The following is a 15,310-nucleotide window of genomic DNA, read 5'->3' on the forward strand; positions in this document are numbered from 1 at the left end:
CGTGAGCTACTGGAGAAGAGGAAGAGCCACCAGAAGATGGCTGAATAAGCCTAGAGAACTGGACAACAAATATTCTGGGAATCAATATGAGCAAATCTGCATGGGGACAGACCTGAGGCCATGCAAGTGCCCTAGTCAGTGGTTGGCTGATTGATTTTGCTCCTTCTGATGCTATAGCCACATCATCCTGCTGAAGCTCTTCCTCCAGACCATATGTGCACAGCACAAGGCTGTGGGCACCAGCTAATTTATTAGTATGTGGAGTTCTCTCCTCTGTCTTCAATTGACATAGAAGGTGTTTTGCCTTTGAATGTAGTATGCAAGGTTTGAATTGCCAAGATATTACTATCCTACTTTTTTTAGAGGAGAAAAAGAGCTTGTTATTTTTATGGCCAGTCATACTATGCAGCAGGAACACAAGAGAAGCATGAGTCATCCTTATGCTTTAGGTTCCCACCAAAGGTCAGGAAGTATTTCATCTGTCCTATCCAGCAGCAGAGCTTATTTCCCTTAGAATGTGCTTTCCTCCTTGCTCAGAAGCAGCATTTGATTTTTCTAGTGCTGAAGGCAAGCTGCCAGACTGATGCACCAACAATGGGAGGGCAACTTCCTTGATAGGCCAGATTGGCTACAAAAATGCTGAGCCACCCTCTGCCTGGCTGGAATGGGCTTCACATGGTAAAAGAAAGCAGCCTGGAAAGGAAATAAGTTCGAGGATGTGGATTGCAAAAAGGGAAGCGTTTTCAGAGTATGTGATTTTCAGACCGGTTTCTCCTGCCCCACATCCAGAAGCCATCTCAGTTTGAGTTGTGTATCGTCTCAAAGGGATGAGAAGCTTCAGCTTGTCAAGGGATCTACCCCATTGCCTGTTCAGGGAAATCCCTTCATTCTTGGCATCTTCACCTCTTGCTTCCCATCTGAGAAAACAGGGGCTTGGCCTCAGCTGATGCCAGGCATGTGGCAGAGCTAGCACACATGGGAAGGGGCTGACCCATCCCGACAGTAGTACAAGCCCTTGCTTTAGCTTCTGGCCCTCTGCATTATGCCTTGATGTCAGTGTACCACACCAGGATAGTCAGTGTGCCATTCCCCACTTCCCTCTTTCATCTCATGTGCTTGCCATGCAGCCATACTCGGTGAATCCCTCTCACCCGTCCTCTTGAAAATACTCCTGAGACTGCTAGACAGGCAGACAGTCTGCTTCTAGGTGCTGTATCATTCTTGCATCTAAAGTTAATGAATTCAAAGGTTATGGAACTGTGTCAGCTGAGCCAAGGAAACGTTCAACAGCAGCAGGATCAGGCCTTAAACCTGTTCTGTCCTGTCAGTTAAAATTAATGTCTAAATCTTGGGTGCAGAATCTGTGGCTGGCAAGAAAGGCAGGAGCACAGCTTGGGGATCTGAGAATTTGCCAGGAGACAGGTATCTCACCTGTGGAGCTGGGGTCAGAATATCCCTAAGGAAGAACATAACTGGGCAATTCTTTTTGTCTGTCTCAGAATAAATTCTTCACAGATTAATTCTTTCCTTCTCTAGCTGCCAAAACGCTCCTTGGCATGCAATACTCCATGCTTTGCAGGCTAGGGATGCAGAGCACACTGTGAGAGCTGTGGATTAGCATTAAGGTTTGCAGTGATTTTTCTTTTTTCTCCCATTAAGCTACTGAGCAGATTCAGAGTGGATGTCTCTGTTACAGGACACTGTGGGATTGCGGTGCCTCTCCCATGGCAGCGCTGAGAAAGCAGAAGCCCGGGACTTCCCAGCGCACTGCAGAGCTGCTTCCCTGAGTGTAGCCTCCAATTTGCAGCCCCAGGTTTTCCGTCCCAGTCCTTTCACAGCCTCTCATCCCTCCCGCTCCAGGTACAGAGCAGACCAAGCAGATTGTCTTTGCTCCTAGCACGGAGCCAGCCTTCGTCACCGTCCCCCAGAACAGCTTTGGGGAGCCCTTCGTACTCAACCCCAACACCTGGTCTCTGGTTGTTGAAGCAGAGGGTGTGCTGCTGGTAAGGACCAGCCCCTGTGCTCCATACACCACAGGGGGCTTCAGCAACTCCTTGGGGGCAAGTGTCCCAAACGTAACCAACTCTCCTGTCTCTCCTCCTAGGACTATCTGGTTTTGCTGCCCAGCTCATACTATGAAGCACCAATACTGCAGCTAAAGGTTACAGAGCCATGTACCTACCAGCCAGCCCCTGAACAAGCCACCCAGAAGTAAGGATCTCCATGTCTTCATGCTGTGTGGGACCTACTCAGCTCTGCTTGGCCTGGGGTTAAAAAATATTTACAGTCCACACGCTGTGAGGGTCTGGATGCAGTAAACTGTTTGGTGGAGCACTTTGCTGTCATTCATAAAGCTTGCCAAACCTGGAAGGCTAACACATAGATCTCCTCATCCATGGCACAGGCAGTCTGTGTGTTCTCAAGGACTCTGGAGGACCAACTCACCCAGTAAGACCATAGCGCTCTCCTCTGCTAGGCTGGGTTCCCAGTGCCAGGTGGGAACTGTATGTCAATCAAGAGCTCTGGAAAATGGCTACAATGAGTTAGGTCTTTCTGGACTATTTAAAATGGATGGGTGGAGTCTGCTAGTGCTTAGAGCATCTCTGCATCTGTTTGCTCTGTGCAGGACCTCTCTGTCCATGTCGGCAAGAAGGCTGGTTGGGTTCTGGGCACCAGTTGTCCCCTCCACTGTAGCAGTGGTCCCCAGCATAAAGCACACTGCAAGAGGAGAAGCTTTTTGTTGTTACTGCCCTCACTGGTCCTATAATATTATTCTCATTGAACTCATTGTTCCACACTAACCAGAGATGCTCCTTTGGGCAGTGGAGCCCTCATGTTAAACCAAAGCCTTTTGCAAATCTTGCTGGGATCAAGCTGCTTGGGTGCTTTTGACTCTTAAAATTGTGATGTAACAACTGTACTTTGCAATTATTTTCTTAATGTTTTTAGCTGCCTCTTGTATAAGTACCTGTCTGTGGACAGCTTCCCTGCTGTGTCAGGGGTGGATGCGGTGTGCAGGCTGGACAACCGGTTACCCAGATTGTGTCCCACAGAGCAGCTCACCCCCTCCCATCCCCGGATGGCAACATGCAGCGGTAGTGATGTGAGTGGCACTTCTGTTTCATCCCTCGCATGGGCACTGCAGCACTCATCCCTCTGCTCCCACCATCTGGTGCTTTAGATGCACCCGGGCAGGTTACCAGGAGGGCTTTGACCCGTGAACACCCCACTGTTGCCCCTGAGCCTTGCAGCTGTGTGCTTGCATGCCCTATTGTTCAAGGCAGATGCAAAGGGTTTGCAAGGGTGTGGTAAGAGTTGTTGCATTGTCCCCTCAGCTGCAGACGAGGCTGGTTTGTAACGCGGGCATCCTGCACTTGCTCACTTCATGGAGTGGGACCGGAGACCCTCACTCAGTCACCTCTCTGTCCTCCAGGTGGAAGTCCAGCTGTCCCTGCCTATCGCTCAGCCTGGGAAATACGTGCTGGTGGTGGAGTACGCCAATACCAATGCTTTGCAGATGGTGGGCATTGCTGTGACCTCACCGCACTTAGCCATGCAGCAGGGCACGTTCATCTTCTACCCCTGTGTCTACAGGTATGGTGAGATGGAGAAAGGGTTCGGTCCTCCTCTGACATGGCAAAGACAGGCTGCCCCTACTTGAGCTTCTTCTGCTTTATCACATGAACAAAGCAATGCCCTAGTGTTGTACATCTAGGCTGTGTATATCCAAACTCCTTCTAGCTGGACACGGATTTTAGTGACTGGCCATCCCTGGGAAATATGTACCTGTGCCAGCATAGTGCTCCAATGCCTCTGCCAGGAGATAATCTGTTGCTTCCATTTGCTGCTAGCTACATTGGTAGGGGCCTTGATGGAGGGAATGGCCTACAGGCAGGTTTATTTGGAGCTGTTGGTGCAAGTCAGACCCTGTCCTGTGCTGTAGAAGTGTCCAACTTCAAACTGCAACCTTTGCAATAGGAAACAAGTGTCTGGGGTGTCCTTGGGAAACTTAACTCTTCTGACTTGCCAGAAAAGACGTGAAAAGATTTACAGGGACTTTGTGTAAATACCTTCAGGACATATAGCCGGCAAGACAAGAAATGGGTCATGACCTTACTCAAGGCTGGCTTCAAAATCTGTGTTTCTCTTACAGTTTCCTTTGTCGAGGGATTGCTGTGGATTCCCAGAGCCGTATGGCAGTTTTTGAACTTACCTCAGAGGCCACTATTCGCTTCACCTCTGATCTGGCTGACTTCTTCCTGGTAAGGCTCCCCACAAGGGCAGCTCTGCTGGCTGGTTGCAAGGAGGAGAGGCTGGAGTGGTGCCTAGACTGCAGAGGGGTTTTCTAATTTCTTTGGACTACATGTTAGAACTTAGTCGATGTCATGAGCAGTCCAGGGTGGAGAATGTGTTCAGTGGTGTGTTTTGAAGTAGAACATGGGACTGGGATTTGGGACACAGTGAGAAGTTGCTCTTTGCAGAGGGAGCTCTGCAGCAGTGTGGCAGTGCCTCTTCCTGTTTTACCTTGAAGGCATTCACAGTTGCTTAGCCAAAGACAGAAGAATCCCATAACTATGTGGAGCTCCTAAATGCCTTAGGGCTTGTGCCAAGGAAGAAGGGGCAGTAAAGAGAGGCGTTGACCTGCCATGCATTAGCTGAAGTGTCTGATAAGGAGGTATTTTGTGTGGTCAGCCTGATTGCTGGTAGGCACAGAAACAGCTGCAGGCTCCCAGTGGCAGAGGTTGTCATGTAACCAAGCGTCTCTCTTTCACATATGGCAGCACAAAGTGTACCTCATACCCGCTGCACAGTTCACCATGGAGTTCATAGAGCCAAGGGTGCATTGCATCAGCGTCCATGGCATGTTCTCATCCAACAGGTAAATATCTTGGGTCCCTCAGGGTTTTAGCATGGATGTCGCTGTTTCCAAAAGCAGTTGTTTCCCCCCCTTCCCACAGGTTTGGAGCGTTTTGAGTTCTTGACACAGTAGAAAGAAATCTCTGGCTGAGGTGAAGTGCCTTGCCTGTGTCCACCGTGCAGGCAGCAATGGAGTAAGGACTGGAAGTCAGGCTGCTGGTCCTTTATCTGAACACCCCACTGCCTCCTGTGGCAGTCCAAGTGTCATCCTGAATAATAGGCTTTCCTGTGCTTGCTCGCACACAGTGAGAGACGTTTGCTGTATCCCAATTTTTGATGCTGCTTTGGATAAATATTTGCACAGGAATTAGCCTGCACAATGTTCCTGTTCCTCCTGAGCCCAGATCTGAGAGCCACAGGGGTCCCGGTAGAAAGCTCTCCCTTGACAGGCACACTTTGTAATCTGCTAGGTGTTGCAGGGCGTGCTTCTCCTGCCAGGACTCTATAGTATCTCTCTGTCCTTGGAGGTCTTACATCCTGTTTTGTCCTTGTTTTGCAGCAGCTCCTGTGTTCCCTCAAGGTTCCTGAAGCTTTCTCAGTCAATCATTTTGGAGGGGGCTCAGGCTCTGCCCATTGCCCCTGATGTCCCCCTGGCTCAGGCTGTTCATGTGGCCTCAGCTGGGGTCCCAGTAGAGCCTGCGCCTCGGCCTCCCACGGCAATGGACCCCACTGCAGAGCTCATCCTCCTGCAACCACCACAGGTAGCGGCATGGGTGTGGGTTGGGACAGTTTGCTGGTGCTGTGACACTGGACACCTGGGGCAGGGAGAAGTTTTCCTTCTCTATTGAGTAGTTTCAGCAATTAGCAATTTAGCAATTGGCATTTTCAGAATTTAATCTGGACTTTAAACTTGTTCCTGAGGACTCTCCTGTCTTAGCTCCATCTAACCCTGCTTGGTTCTCCAGAAAAGCTTTGCAGGTGGCACCTGCAAAGTTAGAGGGGGGAGTGTTGAGGCACTGGGGGTTGATTTGCCAAAAGTCTCAAGACGCGACAGTCATGCAGTAAGAGTAAAAATTTGTGCAATAAGAAAAAAATACCCCAGCTGTGAGTACAGGTGTCAGATGTCGGGTTTTGTCTCTTTGTTCTTCTGTTTTGGGCCAGGCTGCTGTTGTGTTTAACAGCCGGATCCAGACACTGGGACGCTATGCTTTCGTCCTACACTACTACCAGCCCAACCATCCCACCTTCCCTGTGGAAGTGTTAATCAACGGTGGGCGCATCTGGCAAGGTGAGAAGAGTGTGGATCTGGGGGAAGTTATTGGCTGGCAGAAGCCCTGGGAAGTGTTTCATACCGGAGGATAACCGCAGGTTCTGCAAGGATCGCAATGATGAAGCGAGACCGACTCCTCTCTTCCAAATTGGGAGGGTGTAATGGGGACTGCAAGGCAAATGTGGGACCAATACATTTGTTGTCTTTTCAGGTCAGACCAATGCTAATTTCTGCCCACATGGCTATGGATGCCGGAGCCTGGTACTTTCTGAAGACCAGATTATCCTGGATATTACTGATAACGATCTGACTGTGGTTGTTCGAGTGCCAGAGGGCAAGCAGCTGTGGCTGGTGAGCCTCTCTCCAGGAAGCTCCCAGGGCATGCTAGACCAGGCTCCAGCAGGGGTGGAGCTTGTCCTTGGATTTTTGTCACTGTGTGATTGCAGGAAAGTTTCCCAATTTTGAGTTTCTGAACTACCCGAGAAAGTTGCAATCTCTAACCTCAGTGGTATAGAACTGAGGGCAGAATTCATAGACAGCATCTGTATATGACAGTTATCCTTCACTGTGTGATTTTGATACCAAAACAAGGCAGAAATTGAAGCTGTTGCTTTGCGTACGTAGCTTGTGATAATCCAGAATAAACCTTATTCCTGCCCCAGCAATATTTTGCACCTGCATTGCATTGTTTGTCCAGGCAGGTCTTATCATGGGAGCAGGAAGCACTTGTTATCCTCAGGCAACGGGACTAGCACATTGACCAAAATTTGGATAAATGGCTGAAAGACAGAACTGGAACCCAGGTGCCTTCATGTCTAGAAGTTTAAGACAGTGGCTGCCTGCCTCTCTGCTGAAACACAGCCAATGCTGCCCTTTCGGGGTATTCTGCCTTTTTTAACTCCAGTGAGTGTGGGCTGCTCCCAATAGAGAGGTGACCCCTGGTCTGTCCAGTACTTGGGTACTTCGTGTGTCATGTTCTGTCCCAGCAAGTGATGAGCTGATGAGAAGTGAAGGGTGCATTTGGACTTCTGAGAGAGCTAGTTTGAACTGCATCTGGCTTAGCTAAAGAGCTTGGCTCACCCATCTTGTCCTTGCTTTGCAGGATTACATCCTTGTGGTGCCTGAGGACAGCTATAGTTCTCAGTACCTGCAGGAGGAACCCCTGGACAAATCCTATGATTTCATCAGCAGCTGTGGCATCAACAGCTTCTACATCAAGTGAGACACTTGGCTTTGGGTGGCTGCTTTGCTGTCCATGGGCTGCACACTCCTCAGGGAGCAAAAACCCCATTCCTTTCATGTATGGCAGGGGAGGGATCTGATTAAGGCTTTCCTTATCTAATGACCAAGCCTGTGTGTATTTGGGGGATCTCAGCATCTTGGGGTAATCCCTCCCACTAACTCAGTACCCATTGCTGCAGGATATCCTGCTGGATTTTGGGGTGGGGGGGAGGCTGGGGGGGGGTTTACAGCACAGTGACTCCTCCTGCCTTCCCCTGCAGCCCCAGCACATCGTCAAGGTTCTGCCGTGACTCTGCCATCTCCCTCTCCCTCTTCTACAACAACGGGGCACAGCCGTGCCGATGCCATGAGGCAGGCGCAAGGAGCAGCCAGTGTGAGCCCTTCGGCGGGCAGTGTCCCTGCAAGTCCAACGTCATCGGGCGAGAGTGCTCCCGCTGTGCCACTGGCTACTGGGGCTTCCCTAACTGTAGGCGTGAGTTGTCCCATCTCCCGCTCCGCATTCCCAGCACTTGCTGGTTTGCCTCCTACAGGGCTGAGGCTGGCTTGGGAAATGGTTGCATTTTCCAGCCCTGTAATGGCTCTGCTTGCATGAAAACAGCCCGGCTGCCTGCAGAGCAGTTGAGCTCTGCATCTGTTGCCTTGTGCTCTCCTTGGGCTGCCTGGGTCTTGCTCCCCAAAACACAGTCCCTTTTCTGCCCCTTCCAGCCTGTGACTGTGGGACACGTCTCTGCGACGAAGTGACAGGGCAGTGCATCTGCCCTCCGCACACCCTGAAGCCAGAGTGTGTTGTCTGCGAGCCCCAGACCTTCGGCTGCCACCCCCTCATCGGCTGCGAGGACTGCAATTGCTCTCGGCCCGGCGTGCAGGAGCTGACGGAGCCAGGTTGCGATGTGGACAGCGGGCAGTGCAGGTGAGGGAGCCCTGTCCTGGCACTGGGCACATCTGACAGCATCCCTGGTCCCTGCTGGAGTGAGGGGACATGTCAGCAGGCTGCAGGGAGGAAACATGCAGGATGGGGAAATCCTCGTTGTCATTGTGTCAGTGCCAGCGTGGGTGAAGCTCTGAAAGCCCAGCAGCTCTGAGGTTTCTAAAGCTGCAGCTCTTGTGTCCCACAGGTGCAAGCCCAATATCATCGGGCGACAGTGTGACCTCTGTGCCCCTGGCTACTACCACTACCCTAACTGCCGGCGGTGTGACTGTCACCAGGCTGGCACCGAAGCAAGTGTGTGTGACCCGGTCACAGGACAGTGTCACTGCAAGGTCAGTCCTTTGATGCCTTCACGTGGTGTGTTTCTCCTTGGCTCAACTCTCCTGCTCTGGCTGTGGGTGTCTGGTGTGCTGGGAGGGAGCAGGGCTGGAAAAGGAGAGTGCCTGTGTGCCTGGGCAGCAGCCAGCCTGCCCCATGTGGTGGGGGGTTCAGAGCACCCTGAAAGACTCCTTCTCCCCATCTTTCCTGGACATGAAGGCTTACTCTGGGCTGTCACCGGGGAGATGGGCAGTCTGAGTCCAGCCCCGTGTCAGAGCCCATTGCAGGTAAAGCTGCCAGCCTTGTTGACTCCTTCTGCTCCTGCACGAGAGCACAGTAACACAAACTTCTGCTGAGCTGCCTGCTCCATCCCCTTTGCAGGGCTCACAAGTGCTTTCTCCAGGTGAATTTAATGTTTGATGGGTGCTGTGCATGCAAACCTGTTCAAGGACTGCTTAGTCATCTTTCAGCATCACATCATTGTGCTTTGATCAGTCGGACAGCTGTCTCTGTCCTCCACTAAGGCCTCATAGGAAGCTGCTGACACCGTTGAGCTTTGCTTGTCTTCCAGGAAAATGTGGAGGGCCCGAGGTGTGACCAGTGCCGCCTGGGGACATTTTCTTTGGATGCCAGCAACCCCAAGGGCTGCACCAAGTGTTTCTGCTTTGGTGCGACTGATCGCTGCCGCAGTGCTGAGAAGCACCGAGCTGAGGTGAGAGGGGCCAGGGGCCACCAGAGCCTGCAGTTTATTTGTGTTCCCATCCACCTGGCTCCCTGCTGCCCTTGGGTCTCCATCCGGCATTAATCCTACCCCTCTGGAAGATACACTGTGAGGAGGGTTATCTTTGTCTCCTTGTGCCCATCTCCCACTTCCAGCCCCTTTTCCTGATCTCTGGGGTGGAAAGTCTTGGCATGGGGGGACTGTGCCAGGTGGGAGGCAGGGGTGGTGCTCAGTTTTCCAGTGGCTTCATCAGGATGAGTGTGAGGTCGTGAGCCTGTTACCATCCTTTCTGCTGCTCTGGGACTTGCTCTTCTGTAGCTTCACTGGAAGCTCTACGGTTGCTCTTCTCCCACAGTTTGTTGACATGAATGGGTGGCTTTTGTTGAGCACTGACCGCCAGGAAGTGCCAACGACTCTGAGCCTGCAGGATCAGCTCCTCCATGCTGATCTCAAGAACCTCCCAGATGCCTACCAGGAGCTCTACTGGGTTGCACCCAGCTCCTACCTTGGAGACCAGGTAAGAGCCCGGTAGCAGCTGGACAAGCAGTCATGCACATCCCTGACCCACCAAAATGTATGCCAGCAGCATGCCTGACATGCGAGCACGATGTGCAGGCATTGCTCGCACTGCAGTTGAACACGCTCAGCTCTGGCTTATCTCAGTGGTGTGGACTTGCAGCGACATATGTAATTTGCCTCTCCCTTAGGTTTCCTCCTATGGTGGGCACCTGCGCTATGAGCTGCACTCCGACCCACGGAGGGGTGACGTGTTCATTCCCATGGAGTCCCGCCCAGATGTGATCCTGAAGGTGCAGCCTAAGGAATCCCCTGGTGCCCCCTGCTAACACATGAGCAGGATGAGGCAGTGACCGACACCTTCCTTGCTTTTCCCAGGGAAATCAGATGAGCATCATGTTTTTGGAAGGCACCTACCCATCCCCAGGGGAGGTACATGAAGGCCAGCTGCAGCTGGTGGAGGTGAGTTTGCACACACAAGTGTGTACCAAGTGCAGTGCTCAGATGCTACTAAAAGGACAAGACTAGCACGTAGGCAGAAGGGATAATTGCTTTGAGCTCAGTATTTTAGGTGCTGTTTATTGCAGCAGAACTGGCTGTGAAGAGCCAGGGCTGTTTCACTTGTGCAAAGGGGAAGCATCCCAGCAGCAGGGTTGTGAAGGCTGGGCTGGATGTACAGGTGCTTGTGCTTCCTGCCAGTAATGTCAGGTTTTCTCCCACTAGAGTAACTTCAGGCACACAGAGACGCACAACCCTGTGTCTAGAGAAGAGCTCATGATGGTGCTGGCAAACCTGGAACAACTGCAGATCCGGGCACTCTTCTCCCAGCTGTCTTCATCCGTGTCCCTGCGCCGCGTGGTTCTGGAGATGACAACAGATACGGCTACGGGCATCCGGGCCAGCAATGTGGAGCTGTGCTTTTGCCCTGCTAACTACCAGGGGGACTCCTGCCAGGTAAGGGTGAAAGCAGACGTGCTGCTCCAGGCAGAGGGGCATCAAACAGTCATGTTTTGGGTCTTGGCAACATCTCGTGCTTGGTGTGGGTGGCAGCCACGGGGTTTGGATGTTTGTGCAAAGCAGTGGTGCCAGAGTGCCAGTTTCCAAGCTGACCCCTGCGGGCTTCAGTTGAAATTAGAGCTCAGGATTGTGCAGGAGGAACATCTCCCAGGCTGCACGGTGACAGCCCACTTCCAGCTCCCCTTCCACCACAACACAATGCACCTGGGAGAGGTGCACTGGCTCTATCTGCTGTCTTGGAAGAGACATGATGGGGAAATTGTTCAGGTGTTGCAGACCAAAATTACGTGCATGCAGTACCTTGAAATACATCCCTCTGCCTGGCCAATTATCTTCCAGTGATGAGGAGCAGGAAAGCTGCACTGGAAAGTCTTCATTGTTGCTTTTAATCTCTTCTTCATCAGTTCAACCCTGTGGGAATTCTGTCATGGGAACTAAGTTAGTTTCTGTGCTTTGTCTGAATGTATCGGGCTATTTTTCAGATCTTCATCTTTTTCTCCTTCCTCAGGAATGTGCTCCCGGTTACTACAGGGACACCAAGGGGCTCTTTCTGGGAAAATGCATCCCATGTCATTGCAATGGCCACTCAGATCAGTGCCTGCCAGGCTCTGGGATATGCCTTGTAAGTAAATAGCAAAGCAGCATGATATTTTGGAGTTATAAGGTCTGTAGCACGTGATTAAGAAGCTCTTCACATACTACATGAGCTGGAAGGACTGTGCCTGAATTGGAGCATTAGCTGCATGTGCTGTTTCAGAGGTGGTCCTGGTCAGGGTTGGCTTAGGGTGCGAGACAGTTCTGGGAAAGAGGAAGGGTCGATGCGTCCCGATAGGTGGTGGGGAATTCTTTGTGGAACCCACCATTTCTTGCTGTCAGTGCTGAGCCCACAGCCTGCCTTTTCCCCTGCAGAACTGCCAGCACAACACAGAAGGAGACCACTGTGAGCGATGCAAGGATGGCTACATGGGCAGCCACTCTGCTGAAGAACCCCTGCAGTGTGTTGGATGTCCATGCCCTCTGTCAGTTGCCTCCAACAAGTAAGCACCCTCGGATGGGATGGCCTGTTTAACCACTGGGAACCATGCTGTGCCACATCGGGGCACTGGCAGGTATCCCAACGCCAGCCTTGTCTGTGGCCCCAAACTATGTCCATGGCCTCTTATCCAAGGTCCCAGCAGCCCACACTGAGTGATCAGCTCCCCTGGGACCACATCAGGGGTAACTACACCTTCCTGTTTACCTTTTACCGTTTCAGTTTTGCTGTCGGTTGTGTTCACAAGGGCTCCAACATGCAGTGCCTCTGCAAACCTGGCTACACTGGACCCAACTGTGAGCGGTAAGGGTGATGGCACACGTGTTTCTGGGGCCTCAGACACACTAATCCCATGCAGCCACTGCTGTGGCAGAAGATAAATTGTCCTAGTAAAGGCTGCAGAGGAAACGGTTGAGTCTGCCCCCAGCGTGCTTTTTTCTGGCAGCATTTCTTTCGATCCTTTTCAGCTTGCACATGCCCTATTGCTGTCTCCGCTGCTGGAATACTGTTACCATGGGTGTATTACTTAGCTGTGCTTTGCCTTGACTTGCAGTCTGTGATAAAGGCACCTTTCTGTGGTATTGTGAGGCAAAACAGAAAGTGCTTTGAGATCCCTCAAGGCTGCAGCCATTACAAGTGTTGGATGCTCGCACTGTTATAATTGTACAACTCAAGCATGGTGCAAGCGTGAGCTGTGGGGATCTCCTGATGCCCTGACTGTTTTAACTTGCTGTATTTCTCCAGTTGTGCCCCAGGATACTATGGCAATCCCTTGGTGATCGGCAGCTCATGCCAGCCCTGTGACTGCAGCGGGAATACCGATCCTAACATGCTGTTCAGCAGCTGCGACTCCCTGACAGGCGCCTGCACGGGGTGCATGCACCACACCGCTGGTGCACGGTGTGAGGTCTGTGCCCCTGGCTACTATGGGGACGCAGTGGCAGCCAAGAACTGCACACGTGAGTGGGCCAGGCAGCAATTGCTGGGGTGGGGTGGGGGGGAAGATGGACAGACTGACTGTGGGTGTGTTTAGTGCCTTAGCCAGGCGGTACATTGCCCCAGTGAGTCACATGCTTGGTTGCACACGTTACAGGCATCCTTTAATGGCGATAATAAGAAAAAAGTTGGTTCCAAAAACCTGCTCTCCAGCATCACAACTCCATAACCTCCAATCCACCCCCCAATGCGAGCTGCCAAACCGCACCCAGGCTGGAACACTCTTGCCCCAGGCAGCTACTGCAGCAGTGGTACTGGCACTCCCTAGGGATGTGGGTTTGCGCAGCCCACTCCCAGCACTGCTCATCTCCCCCTGAGGAACAGCAGACAAATTACAGCTCACAAAAGGCAGTCTGCCCAGAGCAGGTGTCATGGGACTAAGTTGTCAGGAGAAGCAAATCCAAGAGGAGAGAGGCTCTGTCTTTGCTCTGACTGTGATAGATAAGGGGGAAAATAGGATTTCCTGTTGGGAATAAGGTTTGTGAGCGCCTGAGCAGGCTCTTCAATGTGTAACTAGGTGTATTTTTCCCTGGTAGAGTGCAACTGTTCGCCTTGTGGGACTGACTCATGCCATCCACAAACAGGCCAGTGCTTCTGCAAAACCGGAGTGACAGGCCAGCACTGCGACCGCTGCGAGGTAAGGGCCACTTGTGTCCTGGGATGGTGCCCGACCTTGGCGTGGGGATGGGGGACAGCTCCCTCTGTTGTTCCCAGGCCTGTGAGCAGAGCGGTGCTGGCAGCCGGGTGGGTAAGGCTGGATTTGCATGATCTGCTAATACATGGCAAAAGCCTATTAAAGATCTGGCAGCCAGCGATGGAAGCAGCATTCAGCTGCAGCCTGAGCAGTAATGTGGTATCCTTTGGGAAACTGCAATAAACCCCATTTTCCTGTGTGCATGCGGCATAGGCATTGCAGGGTGGGGGCAGGTTTGTAGGGCGGTGCTGTGGTGTGTGTGGGTCCTTGTTGCAGCTCCACATCATTGCCATGTTGATCGGAGTTTTGTGGTGGTTAAAACACTCCTAGAAAGCCAGTCTGAGGTCCCATGTCACCTCAGTGCGCCCCAGGAGGGAGTCATGCGTGCCCTCTTGCTGAACAGAGTGCCCACTGTCCTACTTCTCCCTAGGAGGGATATTATGGCTTTGAGGGATGCTCCGGCTGCCGAAGGTGTGACTGCGATGTTGGTGCTGTGGGGAGCAGCTGCCATGCACAGACTGGCCAGTGCAGCTGCCTGCCCGGCATCAGCGGCTCACGCTGCCAGCAGTGTGCCCCGGGCTACTGGGGTTTCAGCGAGAGCGGCTGTACAAGTGAGTCTTGCTTCCTGGGTGTTGGGGCCTGCGTGTGGAGGAGTGGGACAAGGCATTGATGGCACACGTGCTTGTTGAATTATTAAAGGTGGAAAACAACTGGCTGCTATCTGAGGTCCTGTGCGTGTTGCTAAGTTGCACAGGGAAACCCCAAGCAGTGGCACGTAGATAAGCAGAGGTGTAATTGCACAGCTGGAATAAAGCCACTCCTTCCCCTCCCTCTGGGTGGTAACAGCACAAAATAAGGCCACGGGCATTTCTCTGTTATTAAACTTGGCAGAGTGTGAGTGCAGAGGGGGCTCCTGCGACCCGCGCACTGGCGAGTGCACTTGCTCCCACGGGCTGACAGGGAAGCAGTGCGACATCTGCGTGCACGAGTATGAGATCCCCGTGGCAAACGGCCCAGACAGCATGAGGTGTGAAGGTCTGTATCCTGTGGTCCTGGGGCAAGAGGTGAGGGAAGCCCCAGGAAAGGGCCTGTGCTGACCACTCTGTTCCCCTGGCAGTGTGCGACAGCTGTGTCCTGCTTCTGCTGGAGGATCTGCAGAGCATCGAGATGTCCTTCCCCTCCATTCGCAGCCAGCTGGTCAACCTGAACGCCAGCTCCATTGCCTGGGCTCGCCTCCATGGTCTCAACAGCACTATGGCCACTATCGCTGTACGTGGAAGGTTTGGCATAACTTTCTGCCCATGTTTCCTGGCCCTTTGACCTGATTTTGTCTCTTGTGGTTGGTTGTTTTTTTTTTTCAGAACCAGCTTCGTGAGTACCAGAGGGCCATGAACAAGGTCAGGCAAAGGGCTGATGAGCTGGAGGATGAGAACGTGGACCTCACACAGGACCTGAACGCGCTGCAGCACAAAGTAGGGAATTTTTCCATCTTCCTTTGCTAGAGCATGAGTCCATCCTTTTACCTAGAATGAGGGCTTTGAAGGCTGTGAGGACCCTAGTTCGGGTAGGATGGATCTGCTGCCCAGCCAGCACTAAGCTTGGGTGTCAGGGTCTCTTACTTAGATGCCCAAACTGGATTACCTGTGTACCTTGAAGGGCTGTTAAACATCTTGTGATATTGATGGTTGTTTCTTGATTTATTATTTGCTTTTGGGGTA

At 52.3% G+C, this 15,310-nt stretch overlaps 1 protein-coding gene across 2 annotated transcripts in view; it reads left to right on the top strand.

The window, feature by feature from the left end:
• The window catches only part of LAMA5 (laminin subunit alpha 5), a 93,661-nt gene that overhangs the window by 64,371 nt on the left and 13,980 nt on the right, over window positions 1-15,310 (top strand). For both annotated transcript variants that reach the window (XM_040609205.1, XM_040609206.1), the window contains exons 24-50: window positions 1,861-2,003; window positions 2,105-2,211; window positions 2,950-3,103; window positions 3,434-3,594; window positions 4,154-4,262; window positions 4,782-4,879; window positions 5,417-5,618; window positions 6,019-6,145; window positions 6,339-6,478; window positions 7,230-7,345; window positions 7,630-7,841; window positions 8,075-8,279; window positions 8,485-8,629; window positions 9,187-9,327; window positions 9,692-9,853; window positions 10,044-10,145; window positions 10,231-10,314; window positions 10,576-10,806; window positions 11,378-11,491; window positions 11,779-11,906; window positions 12,125-12,205; window positions 12,647-12,861; window positions 13,435-13,535; window positions 14,023-14,203; window positions 14,484-14,627; window positions 14,710-14,861; window positions 14,954-15,064. In XM_040609205.1, the coding sequence (XP_040465139.1) occupies window positions 1,861-2,003; window positions 2,105-2,211; window positions 2,950-3,103; window positions 3,434-3,594; window positions 4,154-4,262; window positions 4,782-4,879; window positions 5,417-5,618; window positions 6,019-6,145; window positions 6,339-6,478; window positions 7,230-7,345; window positions 7,630-7,841; window positions 8,075-8,279; window positions 8,485-8,629; window positions 9,187-9,327; window positions 9,692-9,853; window positions 10,044-10,145; window positions 10,231-10,314; window positions 10,576-10,806; window positions 11,378-11,491; window positions 11,779-11,906; window positions 12,125-12,205; window positions 12,647-12,861; window positions 13,435-13,535; window positions 14,023-14,203; window positions 14,484-14,627; window positions 14,710-14,861; window positions 14,954-15,064 (3,866 nt within the window). The remainder of the gene's footprint in view (window positions 1-1,860; window positions 2,004-2,104; window positions 2,212-2,949; window positions 3,104-3,433; window positions 3,595-4,153; window positions 4,263-4,781; window positions 4,880-5,416; window positions 5,619-6,018; window positions 6,146-6,338; window positions 6,479-7,229; window positions 7,346-7,629; window positions 7,842-8,074; window positions 8,280-8,484; window positions 8,630-9,186; window positions 9,328-9,691; window positions 9,854-10,043; window positions 10,146-10,230; window positions 10,315-10,575; window positions 10,807-11,377; window positions 11,492-11,778; window positions 11,907-12,124; window positions 12,206-12,646; window positions 12,862-13,434; window positions 13,536-14,022; window positions 14,204-14,483; window positions 14,628-14,709; window positions 14,862-14,953; window positions 15,065-15,310) is intronic.

The sequence above is a fragment of the Falco naumanni genome, chromosome 10 (genome assembly GCF_017639655.2).
Source record: "Falco naumanni isolate bFalNau1 chromosome 10, bFalNau1.pat, whole genome shotgun sequence".
Lineage (NCBI taxonomy): Eukaryota > Metazoa > Chordata > Aves > Falconiformes > Falconidae > Falco > Falco naumanni.